The 16568-nt window shown below is 48.7% G+C and overlaps 10 protein-coding genes across 10 annotated transcripts; 5 read left to right on the top strand and 5 right to left on the bottom strand.

Moving 5' to 3' along the window:
• Nucleotide 1: 1 nt before the first annotated feature.
• F5B22DRAFT_50728 (Alpha/Beta hydrolase protein) lies at nucleotides 2-1441 on the bottom strand. Its single transcript, XM_047972497.1, has one exon. It carries the CDS (start codon nucleotides 1184-1186, stop codon nucleotides 146-148), a length of 1041 nt encoding a protein of 346 aa, XP_047832780.1. The 5' UTR covers nucleotides 1187-1441; the 3' UTR covers nucleotides 2-145.
• F5B22DRAFT_653735 (uncharacterized protein) lies at nucleotides 1442-2657 on the bottom strand (the record flags this gene model as incomplete). Its single annotated transcript, XM_047979742.1, has 3 exons — nucleotides 1442-2298; nucleotides 2353-2442; nucleotides 2504-2657. The coding sequence occupies 3 exons, from the start codon at nucleotides 2655-2657 to the stop codon at nucleotides 1697-1699; spliced, it is 846 nt and encodes a 281-aa protein (XP_047832779.1). The 3' UTR covers nucleotides 1442-1696.
• Nucleotides 2658-2901: 244 nt separating this feature from the next.
• On the top strand, nucleotides 2902-3223 carry F5B22DRAFT_644507 (uncharacterized protein; the record flags this gene model as incomplete). Its single annotated transcript, XM_047978435.1, has 2 exons — nucleotides 2902-3114; nucleotides 3152-3223. The coding sequence occupies 2 exons, from the start codon at nucleotides 2902-2904 to the stop codon at nucleotides 3221-3223; spliced, it is 285 nt and encodes a 94-aa protein (XP_047832778.1).
• A 185-nt stretch (nucleotides 3224-3408) lies between these two features.
• Nucleotides 3409-4707, bottom strand: F5B22DRAFT_598256 (uncharacterized protein). Its single transcript, XM_047974354.1, has 2 exons — nucleotides 4093-4707; nucleotides 3409-4035 (listed from the first exon to the last, which is right to left on the bottom strand). The coding sequence occupies exons 1-2, from the start codon at nucleotides 4539-4541 to the stop codon at nucleotides 3669-3671; spliced, it is 816 nt and encodes a 271-aa protein (XP_047832777.1). The 5' UTR covers nucleotides 4542-4707; the 3' UTR covers nucleotides 3409-3668.
• A 1461-nt stretch (nucleotides 4708-6168) lies between these two features.
• On the top strand, nucleotides 6169-8009 carry F5B22DRAFT_653729 (uncharacterized protein; the record flags this gene model as incomplete). Its single annotated transcript, XM_047979741.1, has 2 exons — nucleotides 6169-6484; nucleotides 6959-8009. The coding sequence occupies 2 exons, from the start codon at nucleotides 6169-6171 to the stop codon at nucleotides 7774-7776; spliced, it is 1134 nt and encodes a 377-aa protein (XP_047832776.1). The 3' UTR covers nucleotides 7777-8009.
• F5B22DRAFT_50708 (S-adenosyl-L-methionine-dependent methyltransferase) lies at nucleotides 8010-9330 on the top strand. Its single transcript, XM_047972495.1, has 3 exons — nucleotides 8010-8599; nucleotides 8651-8738; nucleotides 8809-9330. The coding sequence occupies exons 1-3, from the start codon at nucleotides 8243-8245 to the stop codon at nucleotides 9261-9263; spliced, it is 900 nt and encodes a 299-aa protein (XP_047832775.1). The 5' UTR covers nucleotides 8010-8242; the 3' UTR covers nucleotides 9264-9330.
• Nucleotides 9331-9969: 639 nt separating this feature from the next.
• On the top strand, nucleotides 9970-10959 carry F5B22DRAFT_644503 (uncharacterized protein; the record flags this gene model as incomplete). Its single annotated transcript, XM_047978434.1, has 2 exons — nucleotides 9970-10121; nucleotides 10206-10959. The coding sequence occupies 2 exons, from the start codon at nucleotides 9970-9972 to the stop codon at nucleotides 10957-10959; spliced, it is 906 nt and encodes a 301-aa protein (XP_047832774.1).
• A 162-nt stretch (nucleotides 10960-11121) lies between these two features.
• On the bottom strand, nucleotides 11122-12229 carry F5B22DRAFT_50689 (transmembrane protein 6/97). The gene is made up of 3 exons (XM_047972494.1): nucleotides 12062-12229; nucleotides 11457-11849; nucleotides 11122-11363 (listed from the first exon to the last, which is right to left on the bottom strand). Exons 1-3 carry the CDS (start codon nucleotides 12135-12137, stop codon nucleotides 11284-11286), a joined length of 549 nt encoding a protein of 182 aa, XP_047832773.1. The 5' UTR covers nucleotides 12138-12229; the 3' UTR covers nucleotides 11122-11283.
• A 1226-nt stretch (nucleotides 12230-13455) lies between these two features.
• On the top strand, nucleotides 13456-14765 carry F5B22DRAFT_635014 (short-chain dehydrogenase; the record flags this gene model as incomplete). The annotated part of the gene is made up of 5 exons (XM_047977076.1): nucleotides 13456-13512; nucleotides 13632-14240; nucleotides 14321-14389; nucleotides 14481-14565; nucleotides 14659-14765. The coding sequence occupies 5 exons, from the start codon at nucleotides 13456-13458 to the stop codon at nucleotides 14763-14765; spliced, it is 927 nt and encodes a 308-aa protein (XP_047832772.1).
• Nucleotides 14663-16333, bottom strand: F5B22DRAFT_50671 (uncharacterized protein). The gene is made up of 2 exons (XM_047972493.1): nucleotides 16101-16333; nucleotides 14663-16041 (listed from the first exon to the last, which is right to left on the bottom strand). The coding sequence occupies exons 1-2, from the start codon at nucleotides 16171-16173 to the stop codon at nucleotides 14912-14914; spliced, it is 1203 nt and encodes a 400-aa protein (XP_047832771.1). The 5' UTR covers nucleotides 16174-16333; the 3' UTR covers nucleotides 14663-14911.
• Nucleotides 16334-16568: the final 235 nt, after the last annotated feature.

Here is a 16568-nt window from a genome sequence, read left to right as displayed (position 1 = left end):
CCTCTCGTCCGAGATGTCCGAGATGACGATGAGAACCAACACGATAAGCAATCTTACCGTTGGCACTAACGTATGCTGTGTTTAGATTAGGCATAGTCAAGTTTGCCATTCCTTGCTTGCGGGTGGGGTATGAATTCGGTGCGGGCTACAAATGATCATCATCGCGCAGCGCCTTTTTGAGCCATTTGCTCGCTGCTTCGTAGATAGGTTTGCACTTTTCCTCCCTCCTTATTTTTTTCTCCCGCCTCTGCCCAAAGTGGTGAGTGAACCCGTGAGAACATCCTCTTGCTAAAGTCCATTTATATTTCCCGACCTCGAAGTCATCTTCTTGGTTCTCGAAGGTCCCGCGACCTGCTAGCTCATTGATCATCGTCTGACTCTCTAACCGCAAGAGATCCCACTCGGCTCCAATGATATAAATCCAGGCCGGAAGATCTTCTTTCCTAGCGTAGCATGGGCTAAGTAGAGGATCTCGCCGGTTCTGACCCGGAGAGACATATCCCCAGTCAAACCAGTAACTCGAATATTCAAGATTATCTTGCGGACCACCCTTATAGGGGCGACTGGAGAGCTTGTGGCTGGGAGGGTGGCTCCAATCTACAATTGGATAGAAGGCTAAAAGTGCATTGATCTTGCCCTTCACGGCGGGCAATTGGCTGGCACAGAGGGCGAGGTTGCCGCCTGCACTGAACCCTCCTACAACCACTTTGGTTTTGTCAATTGGCAAGCTGTCATCGAGGAGGACAGCCTCAATGAGCGCCCCTGTATCGAAAACGGCGGTCGGAAAAGGGTATAGTGGTGCTTTGGAGTAGTTAATGGAGACAATCAGCATACCGGTCTTTTCAGCCCACATTATGCAGAAGTCATCATCTTGTCGGGCATCACAAAGCGCGAATGCTCCCCCATGAATATTTAGATACAGTGGTAACACATCTCCGGACTTATAGTTTGGTGGGTAAAACACGCGGGTTTCCAGATTCGGGCGACAGGGGTAGGATCTGGTGAGAGTGGGACATAGGTGTGCTGGCCGAGGATGAAGCAAGCGGTCAACTGCGAACACGATAGAAGCCAGAATCTTGAAGGCCCAGAGCCTGAGGAAGCAATTCAGGCGATGCGAAAATGGGAGCCGGATTTTGAGCAGAGGAGGAACACCCTCTTGCGCAACCGCAGTCAAGGTCGCGGACATTTTGGCATCTGACTCAGGTTGTTATCAGGTGGGTAGGAGCTCATGGCAACACACGCAGGAGAAGATGACTGTTAATGTTTTCTAGATTAAAAGAGCTAGGAAAACTTGGGTTGTAAAGGCTGATGCTGTTAAATGTGGGCGTGGTTGACACGGAGAAACCCATTCTTTTGAAGAGCTGTTATCTTTTTGATTCGTCAGCTAATCACAGAGTCTATTCTCAACACTTTTTTGCTGGGAGCTTCATCGCCAAATTAGGAAATTTCCCAAGACGGCTGACGTTGTTTAGGACCAAAAATTCCCTTGTACTGGCGCGGGAGCCAAGCAAGTAAAGCTAACGGCTTGATAAGCTCAATGGCATCATCTCTAGGTCCAACTAGACGTAACAGACGTGAAAAAAATTACGAACATAAACCCTCATAACTTGTCACTCAAGGAAGTTGACCCCATAAATATGATTTAACAATTCTCACGAAGAATTCAATGAATTAAAAGTGCTGTTCTGATGATTCTTCAACGAGGAGCTTCGGAGACTCCAGACTCAACTCTGTGCAGGGAATGATAATTCAAGTCGTCAAGATGATAGGAAGATCCAGATTCTTTCAAAGCATCTTCGGTGCTGTTACTTCTCAGACCTTCAGTGTTGACGAAGTCGCCCGGGCTCATGACTGTAACTGAGGTCAATGCTTGTGTGGAAATTTGCGGTATCTTCGAGTTGTAAGCGCGCCCTTCATTGGACTTTCGAGGGCCACTATGTCCGCTGCCACCTGGTGACCCTCCTACCCGTAACGTTGACAGAAGACGACGACCGGCTCGTGACCATATACTGTCCTCCATGCGCCTATGCTCGCGTAACGTCTTTGTAATGAAAACCGCACAAATGACAATAATAGTCGTCGTCATGAGTGCAATACATTCCTCAATCTGAGACCAGTACGTGTCCCATGTTGGTGCTGATCCATGTCCGTTCGGCTTTGTTTTTGCAATGGTGCCAACGAGCCTAATGAGTGCGATAGCGACCATGATAACTGAAAGGTACAACATGGCTGCCAGTGATATCTTCCGTGAATGCGGCATCATCGACCGACTCAGGATGACTAGTGGTAACGTCACGACTGTAAAGGGGGTTTAGCTGCTGGAGCTTAACTGGAAGCAGGAAATTCACATACTTAAGGTATCAACTATGATATCACTAACGACATTAAGTACATCGTTAGAGAGGCTTCTTGCATGCTGATTTGGGGCTAAGGTACACTTGGCTGTTTATGAGCGCTGAATTAATAACACTTATTGCCTCAGCGAGACACGACCGTCACTAACCGGAATCAGCACCGAAGTGAGGGCAGATGATAATAGTAGTAAAGGTAGAGTAAATCCAGAAGACGAAAGTGAGGCCGACAGTAATCCAGTAGAATGTTATGATGCGGCGCGGCATGCCCCGGATTAGAGTGTGGAAGAAGTAGAGAAATGTCATCTTCACCAAGTACACCGAAGTCCAGTTGAGGGCGGAGGTGATAGCCGACCATTTTGATATCGCTACGATCTTGGGCAGGTCCTCTAGATGAAGACGGTAAGCGGTATCCAACGAATGATTGCCACATCTGGACGCTCAGTTTAGCCATGCATCACCACCCATCTGTCTTTTCCAAGACAGAAGAATTTATTCCAGAACGATGGCTGGTTGATTCCAGTGACCCCCTTTATCCCACGAAAGGATCATGGCGGGCGAACGTAGTTGCATCGGTCAAACACTCGCCCAGATGGAACTGAAAGTGGCGCTTGTGATGACTATGAGAACATTCGACATCATTCCGGCTTATGCGGAATGGGATGGTTTGCATCCCAAAAAGGGGATCAAGACTGTCAATGGAAACAGAGCATACCAAGCTGAGATGGGCGGCGGTGGGGCTCATCCTGCCGATGGGTTTCCAGTACGAGTGAAGGTTCGAGAATACTAAGTCTCTATAGGTTCTGGTAACCGAAGCTTCTTGGAGTTTATGGCGTCTGTTAGGGACACTGGTACAATCACCTAACAATTAGATCTGTGCGCCCACCAATCCCCTACCAAATTCATCTACTTGATAGCTTTATAAACTAACCTAAAGGAATTCGTAAAAACATAGAAATGCTATCATATAAAACACTGGTAACTAAATAGCTGTATAACTGGTTTTCTTTTTTTCTTCTTGATTTTCAACTATTTATTTGCTTTCTTTATGTAGCGTTGAAGGGGGTAGATTTTGGTAGGAAACTGGTGAGTGCACGGATTTAATTGTTAGGTCAGTGTATTAACGAATTGCCTCCAGTCTGTACAGTCTAGATTGACTGTTCTGTATCGTCTGTACGCATCTGTAACGAATACGCCTAATTACCGAATACTACATCCATTTATCCCACGTACAGGTTATCTTCTACGCTGCCTACTTACGTATATATGCGATTACCTAACCTACATGACCTCCGAGATATATATCTCCTCGTTCTATCACTTGTTGACCACACCAGGTATATCTTCGATATTCGCCAAAGTAGTTCCAATAATCACGTTATAGATATACGAGTCGCAACCCGCCGCGCCCTTATCATTCAAACCGTTTCCATACAATCCAACCTTAGGGCTGGAATTAGCGTTCCCGCCGCCTGGGAAGAAGTTGCCTGCGAGCTTTTGTGTCTTTTTCCCAGATGCATCTGTCATCGTGGCTAGCGCGCCGTTGAAGTACAGCTGAATGTAGCCGCTGCTCTGCGAGGTGTTGATCACCAATCCGAACGTGTACGTCTTACGCATAGTCAGAGCCTTTGACCAGACGACGAGGGCACCACCGTCTTTAGCACTGGGGTTGACCTGAAGCACACTGGGTCTCTTGTATTAGGTCTTTTACTCAGCATGGTAGATTGGCTTAAATACTTACATCGTGTGGTAATCAGAGTCATCCGCATCTTTCCTGAAAGTGAGGACGGCGGGGACGTTATCGGCGTCAACGGTACTCTTATCATAGTTTTTCCATTGCCAAACGAATGTTTGATAGTCCACGGCATCGAACCGCACCTTGTACCCGATGTAGTACGTCATATCTTTGACAGTCTTATCTTTAAGCATATGGTACTCGGCGCGCGTGAAGTCGGCGCTCTTGTGGACGTGCGCGGCGGGTATACCCTCCGGGTCCGTCGCTGTTTTGAAGTAGACCGAGCTGTTCTGGCTTTGACCATCAGGCCAGTCGAGCCGGTGCCAACCATTAAGATTCAAGTCGCCTAGGACGCTTGGGTCATCTCCGGCGCTTGCATTATAACTCACGAGATATTTTGCCGTGGCTGAAGTCAGGCAAAACGCCGAGAGGAGGCAGGTCCTGAGAGCATGCATGGTGAGATTCGAATGGTGGAATGTGACAAGTAGATACAAGTTCTGGATGATGGTGCGGGAGGGTAAGTTCAAACACTCGGGCAAGACTGGGCATTTTATATCTTATTAAAGTCAACGCGAGGCCTTGCATCCATATACTCTATTTTCCATAGAACCTCAAGCTTGTCACAACACTTCAGTAATTCTTTTCTAGACATATTTTCGACTTTTCGCGTATAAGTTTCGGTCGTCTTAGAAGCTGGCGTTTTAGGGGGCTGACAGCCACCTTCTCGAAATAGTCTACACCTTAGCCAATCAGAACAAGTGAGTAGTTCGTATTCCAATTTTCGGAGGATTTTAGGCTAGCAGTTGCCACACCCTGATTTCGACTGCACAACCAATCAAAATGACAGAATTGAATGCTGAATCCTAGGGTATGTATGCTCGGTTCAGCGGGACAGACACCCCAATTAGATATTCAAATACCTACATATGCAAGCAATGTCTGCTAATAGTCCTGGCTATATTGACCTCACCTAGAAAACATCCTATCAGCACGGCGGAAGACCACCAGTCACGTTGTCAAGATTTAGTGCTGTAACTTGTCGCTGCAACTCAGATAATTTTAAGTGCATATTGAGTGCAGAAAAGGAAGTATTTGCTCCGCAACATTGAACAAAATCATGACCAGTTCTATAGTAGTCAATCCGTATCCCATTCATCGCTTAAATTTCTTCAAAGGGAGACGAATCGTGAAGGTATGTCGACTTTTGATAGGTTCTGGATCATCAGCTGACTATAGGTTCATCAGTAAGCCAGGAGTTGGTCTCACTAAGCAGCTTTTCTCACTACATGATAAGAGAAGTCCTAAGGTGAGCTTGAGGGGGCTTTGTGTAACCTTCCTCCTGGCGGTCTGCACCTTGGAACAAAGGACTAATGTAAAGCGTGGTTTTGTACTCTTGAATTGTTGATGTATATTCTTTGAACTATATTACGGATGCCTAAGCGCGTTAAATTTTGTCCCCAACGCCGAATCTATTAGTAGTTGTTAGGCTTAGACTCATTAACAATAATTATTATTCAGAGAGAGGGCATCACTTACACGAGCTTGCAAAACCGTCAATTGACTTATCCTGACTGCAAATTACGATAACCGGACTGCAGGGAGTGGCAAGAGTGTTGGCTGGTATGTTTTGATTGATAACTCGAGTCGCAATCGAGGCAATTATTTTGTTTCGAGTGCGGTTTACGTGGCTTCATACCTCTTCGTGTCTAACTCAAACTTTGATATCTCCTCAAACCACATACTCATTCATCGTAGCCTCTCCATCCAATTCGTGTCATGTTGCAGACTATAGCACGAAATAATAGATAAAAATTTCCTTCTTATGCAGACAACTGCTGCATTTATCGTACCGGTGATCTCTTGTACTCGTCAGCTGCGTCTAGTATGATGGCGCCATCCATACCCAAATTGGAATGTAAGTAGATATGCAGCCCCAGTTGCCCCATAACTTAGGCTGAGCAGGCAGATATCATACTCATACATAGATCGTGAATCGGGTACGCCAACCACAACCTCGACTGTTGAAAACCTGTGTCTTCACACTTAAGAGTCAGAATGACTCGCATAAAGGCCAATACGCCTATGCAGGGCATGATACGGCTCATCGCAACATGCGCAATTCTTCTATGTCGCGCGCAAGCCACCTCCCTCCCTCCACCAACAGGGCCCTACAATATTGGTATGAGCAAACATGTCATTGAGCATTATAACTCTCATGACCTTCTAGCGCCAAACAACATCAGCACGGGGTTTTTAGCCACCATATATTATCCAACACGCCAAAAGCCCAACTTTGAACCACGGTCATACATAGACCCCGAATTGGTGGCTATACTGGAACCTCAGTTGAATCATACCTCAGGCTTCCTCTCTGTCACAGTACAGTACTATATAGTGAGTGCAGAGACGTCAAGCCTTCGACTTGATAACTCGTCGTTACCTTTTGGTGGCGTAGTGGCATAGTACTGCACTCCTTATGTCATTCCGTAACAGTTTATCAAGTCATACGGTTACGTGTTCGATTCCACGACTGGGCAGCCATATTCTATTCATGGAAGGATTGGGGACCCCTCGCATGAACAACCTTTGGCGCAGTCTTCGAAGGTAGAGAACTTAGCTCGTTTACGTAATTGGAAAACCACTACGGGGGTTTTCAGGTATTAACTATATGCATTACCTTTAGATATGCATTTCTTTATATACAATCGGGTCGATTGCATTTAAAGTAAGGGGTACTGTTACAGTACAGTATTATATAGTGAGTGCAGAGACGTCAAGCCTTCGACTTGATAACTCGTCGTTACCTTTTGGTGGCGTAGTGGCATAGTACTGCACTCCTTATGTCATTCCGTGACACTCTCCACCGTTACAGCGAGTCTTCAGCTTGATGCGCCGTATCTGGAAGGCCCAATTGGACAGTCTGCGTATCCAACACTTCTGTTTGGTCCGGGCGGCGGCGGGCCCCCTGTTGAAGGGAATACAATCTTGATTTCGGAACTAGTATCTCATGGTTATACTGTGATAGGGCTGGACCACCCATTTGAACAGCCGTTCATTCGGTACCCGAACGGCACAGGCGTCGTAGGTGGCGAGATATATTTCAACAATACGGATACATTACGAGCGATCTACGATACCCGCCTAGAAGATACCACGGCCTTTCTGGATCACTTTCCCAAACTAGTCCAAAACCTTGGTGCGCCTTTCAACACAACGCATATAGGCTCGTTCGGATACTCTCTAGGTGGCGCTGCAGCAGTTGGTTCGTTATACGATGACAACAACCGCCTTATCTCTGGCCTCAACCTTGATGGCTCTCTCCTTGGCCAGGCAGCTGTCAACGACACTAAGGCGAATGTGAAGAAACCAGTGCTCTTTCTTGGGCAGGAACTGCACACTGGTCGAGACGACGTCCATGATATCACCTGGGGGACATTTCCACTATGGCAGACGGATTACTTTGGGAAGTTCCTTGTAAATGGGACATTGCACCATGATTTCTGCGACTACGCCTTTTGGAAAACCATCGAGCCAACGGATCCAACAACAGGCTCGATAGACGGCAACCGCCAAATCGCGATCATGAATGTGTACGTCAAAGCGTTCATAGATTTTGCATTACTAGGGAAGAACTCATCAATGCTGAATGGCCCTTCGGCGGAGTGGCCAGATGTCGTATTTTATGAATGACTGGGCGACTTTATTGCTGTATGCTCACGTTGTCTCTCGCGTGGCATAACTCCTACTCACTGTAACGTTTAGTCCTTATACGCTAGAGTACCACAGATAGCCATTTCCCCGGCGTGTAGCTAAGGAAGCGACTTAACGAGCCGACTCCCTGTCTAAAACACGTCAACCACTTCCAATGCTGTTTAGAAATAATACTAGACGGCCAATAAACGCCGTAACTCTCCGAGTCTTGCGGGAGGCATGTTAGCCAATCGCTCGCCACCGGCTACATTTCGGGTGCACCTTGATGGCCGGAGACTTCCCGGAGATTTGTAAGCCTCAGTGAGCAACTCAGTTGTGGGTGAGAAGTGGAAGATATAAGCATGCGCATTCTCGTCAAATTTCTAAGAGAATAACCAAATATCGTCACGCTACTACTCAAACTACCAGTTTTGTTGAAAAGGTACCCTTCCAAATAATAAGAAAAATGGCGAAAGTCCAAGAAGAGCTGGGAAAGATGTTCAAGACATTCGGCTCCGACTTTGACGACGAGCGGCTAGAGAAGTTCATCGAGGATTCCGAAAGGATCATGAGACGGCCGGCGGAGCTACTACTTAGGCAAGCTGGCCTCGATACGTCACTGAGCAAGTCCTTTTCTCTGCTGGACCACGCTTGTGGGACCGGCCCCATTGCGGCGCACTTGCAGGCGAATGTTCACAAGCAAGTGCTGTCGCAGAGTAGGATGCTGTGTGCTGATATTAGCGACAACCTTGTTAATACCTTGAGGAGACGCGCTGAAAAGCACGGATGGATTAGTGTCGAGACAGCTGTTCTTGATGCACAGGTAAGCTGTCGTCTCCCAGGCTTGACGGAACCGTTCTGACGACAGGAATAGAACTCAGGCCTTCCTGAACTATCATTCTCTCATATCACGGTGAACTTCGCAATGCACGTGATTCCCGAGCCGGAACTTGTCTTGCAAGGTATGTGTCGGTCATGTTCCAACTCTGTGCTGTAAGCAATCGAGGAACAACTACTAACAGAGAATTGCAGAGGCCATGCGATTGCTCCAGCCAGGCGGGACGCTCGCCTTCACGGTTTGGCATAAAAACAATTTAGGATGGGTGCCAGACATGGCATCAAGCTTTGCGGCGCTACCATTCGAGGCACCAATGCCAAGCCCGATGCCAATGGCGCCCAATGGAAAGACGGAGTTCATCGATCCCGACCTCATCCCAGGGCAGCTTCGTGGCCATGGGTTCGACGATGTCGAGGTAAAGACGGTAGAACACATGGTGCGAGTAGAGAGTGCCGATGACTACATGCGCAAATTCGAGATGATGAAGGAGTGGATGATACAGGCGTACTGGAGCGAGGAGAGCAAGGAGAAAGCGAAGGGCATGCTCCATGACTACATCGTGCGACACCTGACTGAAAAGCACCGCGGACAGGGTTGGGACCTGTCATGGAAGGCGGTTCTGGTAACTTGTCGGAAGCCAAAGAACTGATGTGTTAGGTATCGTCCAAGGTGAGTGAATGCTAACTTGAGCGTCGTAGAAAACATAGCCCGTCTACAGTGGCCACGGAAACAACAGCAAAGGCGAATTGCATAGGAGACTAAGCCTAAGATAAGTAAATAGTATTAGTATAACATACAACATAAAATGGCTAGCTGATGGAAGCCTTTCAACGCCTCCGATATGAACAACCTGAAAAGAACATATGATGAATTCTTTGGTGAATTGTTGTTGTAGTGTGCCCGGACTTGGAGGAAGTACCTAGAAGTACTGTACTGTAGCACTGGCCATGTAGATTATTAGTACCTGTTTAAGTGTAGCGCCTTGTTTCTGCAGCCTGCTGAATTGTAGTCATGCCTAATCCAGATTAGCTTAATATATTATACAGTCACTGTACGGTTCGTCGATTACGATGGAGATGCCGTGCCCTAGAGATAAGAGATTCCCGTCCAAACAACCTTGTCGACGACACCTGGCCTGGCCATCGTCGCGACACCATTCCTATCGAAGCTCATTATCGCAAGCGTACTGTACGGCGACAGCGACATGTCAGAGCTGCCGCCGTAGTATCGAAACCCGAGTTCACTTACTTAATTGATTCACGGCTTACATCCATGTAGATATATGTATCGCTACATCGCTCTCTATACTACATGCCATCCGAATCCGGTCCGCCGATAAGTTCAGAATTATAACCATGGCGTCTCCGATCACCCGTCCGCTTCTCAGCCTCGTCGCATATCTGTGTCTGTTCCCGTCTGTCCTCGCAAAATCCAGCTTGGAAGAGGCCGCCCTTCCATCGTACCATTATGGCGCAGCCATCCCCGTCGAGTGTATGAACCGCAGCATGTAAGCGTTCCCGTACAAATCACAGCCGCCGTATGTGTGTGTGTGTGTGTGTGTGTGTTTGCTAATGCAGAATTGCGACTACAGAGAAACGGGTGAGCATATTCAGGATGCCCGAGATCAGATCCAATGGATTCCCTTCCCTATTTGCAATGAGACCGGGAAGCCCCTCGAGTTCCATTACGGCATTGAGACCGAGCTCAACTGCACCATTCCCATGATCGACGACCCCTTCTTCCATCTCCTCGAGTTCTACGTCCACAGCGACGCACCGCTTGCGTGCCGGCTCCCAGCACGCCCTCCCGCCCACGTTGAGGTTATCGGCGAAAAACCTGTCGAACCCGAGTACATACCCCTCGTCTTCGCCCTCGCCGGCACCCTGCAGCTGAGCCACATGCACATCAGCACCCATCTCAACGTGCTACTGCACAGTACTCCGAAACACCACATCCACCCCCACGATAGTGGCGTGCTTGACAGCGGAGCCGCCTACAGCACGAGTCCACTCAGCCATATGGCCGGTAGCGATACGCGCCGTCTTGTTATTGGCGACCCTTTGCCCCTGAGCTTCAGTGTACGCTGGTTCCCAACTCCAGCATTGCCCAAGACCGAAGGCAAGGTCGAGTGGCAAGGTATGGGCGGACATATCTACGCCAGCACTGTCTTCTATTCAATCGTGTCCTTCATCGCCGGTGTGCTAGGATCCGGCGCCTACTTTTTCGGTATCATACTGCCTAAGAGGCTACGAGGTAGGGGAATGGGTGGCGCTACACCACTGGGTTACGGGCTAAACGGTAAAGGGGTAGGCAATGGTTGGGGTTACTCGAAGCGCATCGATTAGGCAGGTAGGCTGGCGGACTTTTAATCCAATCCTATCCAACCAGCCGTGGGAGAAATAGGGGGCACCTGTTCTTGTACATATTTATAATAGATCGCGAGGGACTAATGTCGGTTGTATGATGGAGTCATGTTTTTGGCTGTAGCAATAGGAGTTTATGGCAGAAGGGTTCAAATTTGAAATACCTACGGCATCGGCTCTTCCTTTTGGAAGCCTTGTATCCGCCAAATTCTATACCATTATCTATCCATACCGTGACACCATATATATCACATAGCTTGTCCAATACGCTAGGTGAACTGCTTGACTAGATTATGCGACAGGGAACTATTGCGCTTTTTTGACCGCATCTGCGATCTTCATGCGCTTCAAGACACGACCGTACATATCAGCAGTTAGAATGACAGCTAGAGATATGTATCAGCTTGGTATCAATATAAACGTTGCAGACGATTTTCGTGACTAAAATACAAAGTCAAAGAAGAAAAAGAAGAACCTACATAGAGCAAAATAGCTCCCATAAAGGCCCCCAACCAGCGTCCTCTTCTGCTCAAAAGTGACAACAGCTGGGTCCCACAGCGCAGCATCGTACATACACGTAAAAGTCGTGATGGCAGTCTGCAGGCCATAAACGAGCAGCATCAGCTCAGCGCCGCCAGAGCGTAATCTACCTCCCTTGAGCGCGCTGACGGCCCACAGCGACACGGGCAGGTGGAACGTCAGCTCAAAGAAGGCGAAAAGCGTGAAAAAGCTCGGGATCTCCGCCGGCGGCGGCTTGAAGAACTGGTCGTTGTACGTCGCCACGTAGTACTCGCGCAACTCCCCCAGGAACCGGAGAGGCGCGCCCGAGGGCTGCCACAGAGAGTGCGGGTACAGCGGGACTAGGTCGACGCCTGGGACGTTGTTAGCCGGGATGAAGCACGTCGCATGGATGGAAGTCAGTGGGCGAAGAGGGGTTCGCTATGTTCATTTGGTCTCATCTCATCGCGATCGCACTCCTCATCTCATCTGTCGCACATGAGGCCGAGTGTGGCACTCAGTGAGGACAGGGGACTGCGCAATTGATGAAGGCCTTCAGAACGCTTTGCACACGCGGGATACTCACAGAGCATAACGGGAATATGGATCAGAAAGTAAACCAGGTAAACCCGGTCTAGGACCGCTCGCGTAGTTGATGACATTTTTCACTAGTGTATTCAAGAAGGACTGCAGTGTTAGATATAAGATATCAATGGTGAGGCTCGATGCTGTGAGTTGGCGCGTGAGGTGAGCGGTCTGCGAGGCGGCGTGAGGTAAGATTACCATGTGTGGTTTTGGCCGTATACTGTCGACTACACTGTATGGGAATGGAATGGCTCGGCATCTCCAGGAGGCGCTTTGGCTCAATTTATTGTGCTTGTACGCGATGGGTGTCCTTCCTCTTCAACTCCATGGACGTCGCCTTTTCTAATTACAAAATAGAGAATTGCTTTCAATAACTGAAAGTAAGTTGATATCAATTATCATTTGTAAATTTGACTTGCCGCAGTATCGAAACTGTTAATTAAATCCATGAATGACCACACCAAACCAACAACTGCACATTTAGCCATGCTCGTTTATATGACCTGAGCTTAGGTCTGACTACCTATACCTATCACATTATCTGTTGAAGGACGTATATTACACATACACTTCACACTGGTTCATGCATGCATATAGTTGAGAAGATAGGAGAACATAGAAAAAGATATCATGTGAACACAACTAGATATGGAGAGTGGTAGAATACTAGTTATTGGGGATGAAACACCACAGGGGTCTATCATCCTCTTCCAATATCCATACAAATGATTAAGATCGCATTCCCGCGCTTCGCAGTATAACTAGAGCGCTGTTGCGAACCAGACCGTTTCTCTTCATACAGTAATAGGTTCAACACGCCGATGTTGAAGCTGACGACAAAAATAGAAACCGGCGGCGATGAACAGTAGAAATTGTCCCCGACAACTGCTGTTGACGTAATAGAAAGTCTGTTTACATGGATTCTGAGTATCATGCTACCAAGCTTACATATACATCTACAGATGACCGAGATAAGTGCGACATTAGAGAAGCTAACAACAATCCGGTCCCCAGTCTACTATGTAAGCCTCCCGCAGTTCCACATCATCTGCAGCCCACGTTGACTGCATTAAGCTATACCCGATACATCGTTAGTTGCTCACGTCCCTTGCATTAGTTGTCAGACTGCTGGTCTAAGGATGTGTTGAAGTGGCATTGTAGTAGGTATCTATGTAAGTCGGTAGGACTCAAGAATCGAGAATTGGTGGTTGGAAGAGGTGAACTTAACAATATATAAGCAGCTCTCAGAGATCATGAATCACTTTCCATTGTGTTGTCTTCATCCGTCTTCGGAACCTTGTCTCATAAATTCCTAAAACATTCTTCTTCCTGCTTGGATTCATACTACGCATCTCCCTAATCAACCATTACATCACCATGGCCAGTCTCAAATATATGTGCCCCGGGGAACCACCCCTAACCGAACACAACCTCGGCTCGCAAGAAGGCAAGGTGAGAGGAATTTGTTACATCCCACTTCTCTAGTATACTATCTTAGTACTACGCAGATTCTTTTTGTTCTCTTTTCTTTCTTTGTGCCTCCCTGGGCTAACTCTTACCCTACCTGCCAGGTCTTCATCGTAACGGGCGCGAGCACCGGCCTCGGGAAAGAGCTCGCAAAGATTCTCTTCTCGAAGCACGCAAAAGTCTACATCGCCGCGCGGTCCGCGACAAAAGCGCAAGCCGCCATCACCGAGATTCGGACCCTGTACCCGGCGTCGAAGGGTGATCTCGTCTACCTCTTCCTCGACCTCAGCGACCTATCCACAATCAAGAAGAGCGCCCAGTCCTTTCTCTCCCGGGAAAGCCGTCTCGATGTCCTCTTCAATAACGCTGGTGTGATGGTCCCTCCCGCAGGCTCCGTGACTGCGCAGGGATGGGAGCTGCAACTTGGCACGAATGTCCTGGGCACATTTCTACTTACACGCTGTCTTAATCAGATTCTGGTGGAAACGGTCAAGACGGGTGTCGCCGAAAAGAACTCGGTGCGCGTCGTATGGGTGTCGTCGGCAGCGGCGGACGGCGCGCCAAAGCCCGCGATAGACTTCGATAACATAAATTATGAGAAGCGTGAGGAAGGCCAGTGGCAGAAGTACGAGCGCAGCAAGGCGGGCAACATCATACATGCATGCGAGGCTGCTAGGCAGAGTGAGCGGAGCGGCGGTGGTGTATTCCATGTAGTGAGTGAAGCCATTTCCCACACCGGACCATGTCGGTATTTTGGAGAACATGAGATCTGATGGCGATCGAATTATTTCAGTCGCTTCATCCAGGTTTATTCCCGACAGACTTGCAGCGCACAATGCCCGGTTGGCAAGCTTCCCTTGTGGTGAGTTGTCTCCATTCAGTTTCATTCTGCCTACAATCCAAACCGTAGGGTATTGCCGATGAGCTAGACGGTGTGCTAATGCTCCTTCTAGAAGATGATGGGTAAAGAGCCCAAGTATGGCGCATATACACAATTATACGCCGGACTGGACCCCAATATTGCGAACGGTTCCTTTGGTACGTAATGCCCAGACACCCATGCCCTGCAGCATCCGTTGAGCAGGTATAAGGGAAATCATCCAGTCTAACGTCTTGCATGGCATCTTCTAGTCGGTCCGTATGGAAAATTGCTCAAGGCTCGAAGTGATTTGTGTGAGAAGGCGCTGGGGCAAAAGTACTGGGAATGGGCTGAGAAACAGGTAGAGCCGTTCCTATGATATCGAAGGATCGAGACCGGGCAGTATTCTGGCAAGAGGTAGAACTACCTCCACCTGTTATTAATGTGAGAGGCCACGCCCACGGATACGAGTCTCGCCTGCTCTTTCATGTATTGATTAGCCTCATATTATAATCCATTTCCATTTCAACCACGCATATTCCTCCACCACTCGCTATTCCGCCACATATCGTCATCAGTCAACATCTTCCATTTCTCCAGGAACCATGGCGCAGCTTCCCAGCTCCTCTGGTCCCAGGGCGCGCCCTGACCACGCCCATGCATCGAATCGACTGTCACCGAGCCCCAGCATCTGACGCCATCGTTCATCAGATCGAGACAGAGCTCATCGTCGTCGACAAGGGGCGGATTGTGCGCCAGTGCAAGGCACACATTCGACCGGAACGCCGGCCACGGAATCACGTCGAAGCTCGGATGGTGCGGGATGGCGAGCTGCGCTGCCGTTGGAACCAAGTCCGGCTTCGTGCATAGTAGCGCTTGCGGTGGCACGACGACATCCTCATAGTCCATCATACTCGGGATCGGGATACCGAGCATCAGCGCGTTAGCGAAGAACGCTGAACCAAGGGACACCGTCGCGAGCGTGACGCGATTGTTCAGCATGTTGGACTCTCGAGGTGAAAACACAATGCGCCGCATTACCTCTTCTTCATCGCCGCGACGGCCATTATCATCCCAATCGTCGCATAATATCGACGACGGTATCGGGAGGCTCGCGAGCAGTTTCACGCCTGCGGCAAGGACGGCCATGATGTCGACGTCGTCGCCGATAACGGCACGGACCTGTCCGAGCCAGGCGCGCGTGGATGCATGCTTCGCGTTCTCGAAAAGAAGCGGATTCATGGCGTAGCCGAGCTTGATGAGCCCGTACTTGATTATGTCGCGGATGCCGAAGCGCTCGCGAATGGTGACGGCTTGGAATGTCCGGCGTTCGCGCGGTGTAATTGAGGTCAAGAGCGCGTGGATGCGCGGAAATAAGTCTAGAGATAGGACTGCGTGGCCAGGTAGCCCGGAGATTGTGACTTGTCCCTTGTTTGACTGGTGGCGATACTGGTCTATGAGACTTAAGCAGTGTGCCGGATTCAACGGCTGCTCAGAGGGCACAAGCGTTGGTGACTGTAAGAGGTTTTGCTCTGCTGTTTCATGATCATGATTATTCATATCGAACGCGTCTCCCGTAAATGGTGAGCTAGACGATGCCAAGGCTGCGATGGTCAGGGCCTCAAGCCTCTGCATCTTTTTCTTCTGCTTCTCACCTGATGTTCCTATTAGCATGTGTTGCCGACGAAGTATTACGTGTACACTGAGAGCCTACGATAGATGCGCTGGGCCGAGGCATTCTGAGCGCGGCGCTTCAATACTCGGTCCGGTAGAGTCGTGGGCTCCATACTGTCGAAACTCCTGCGAGCTCTGTCAACGCCCGTCAATGTCTAAATAACCTGTGAATTGAGGTATTTGATGAGACAGCATAGGCATATACTTTATGTAGCCCGTTTAGTTAATACAGCAAAGCTATCGTCAAGCTTACGAGGATGGCGTGGCCCAGGGGCCTAAAAGCTGATGCTGAAGTTTTATTTAGCGATTGCCAAGCTAAAGTCTTATTATAATATTAGCGTGCCAAGTCTCGTTAGACTATCTTCTTAAGTTCAAAGTACCACTAATAGAGAGTCGTAATGCAAAGAATTTGCCCGTTAGCATCTGATTCTCACACTCATAAGCCCGCCAACGCGATCAGCAACAGACCTCAGAACAGGTAGGTCGGTTACTTGAACAATGAAAAGCA

Source organism: Xylaria bambusicola (assembly GCF_022495145.1).
Source record: "Xylaria bambusicola strain CBS 139988 unplaced genomic scaffold F5B22scaffold_11, whole genome shotgun sequence".
NCBI lineage: Eukaryota > Fungi > Ascomycota > Sordariomycetes > Xylariales > Xylariaceae > Xylaria > Xylaria bambusicola.
This window is presented reverse-complemented; position numbering and strand designations above follow the sequence as displayed.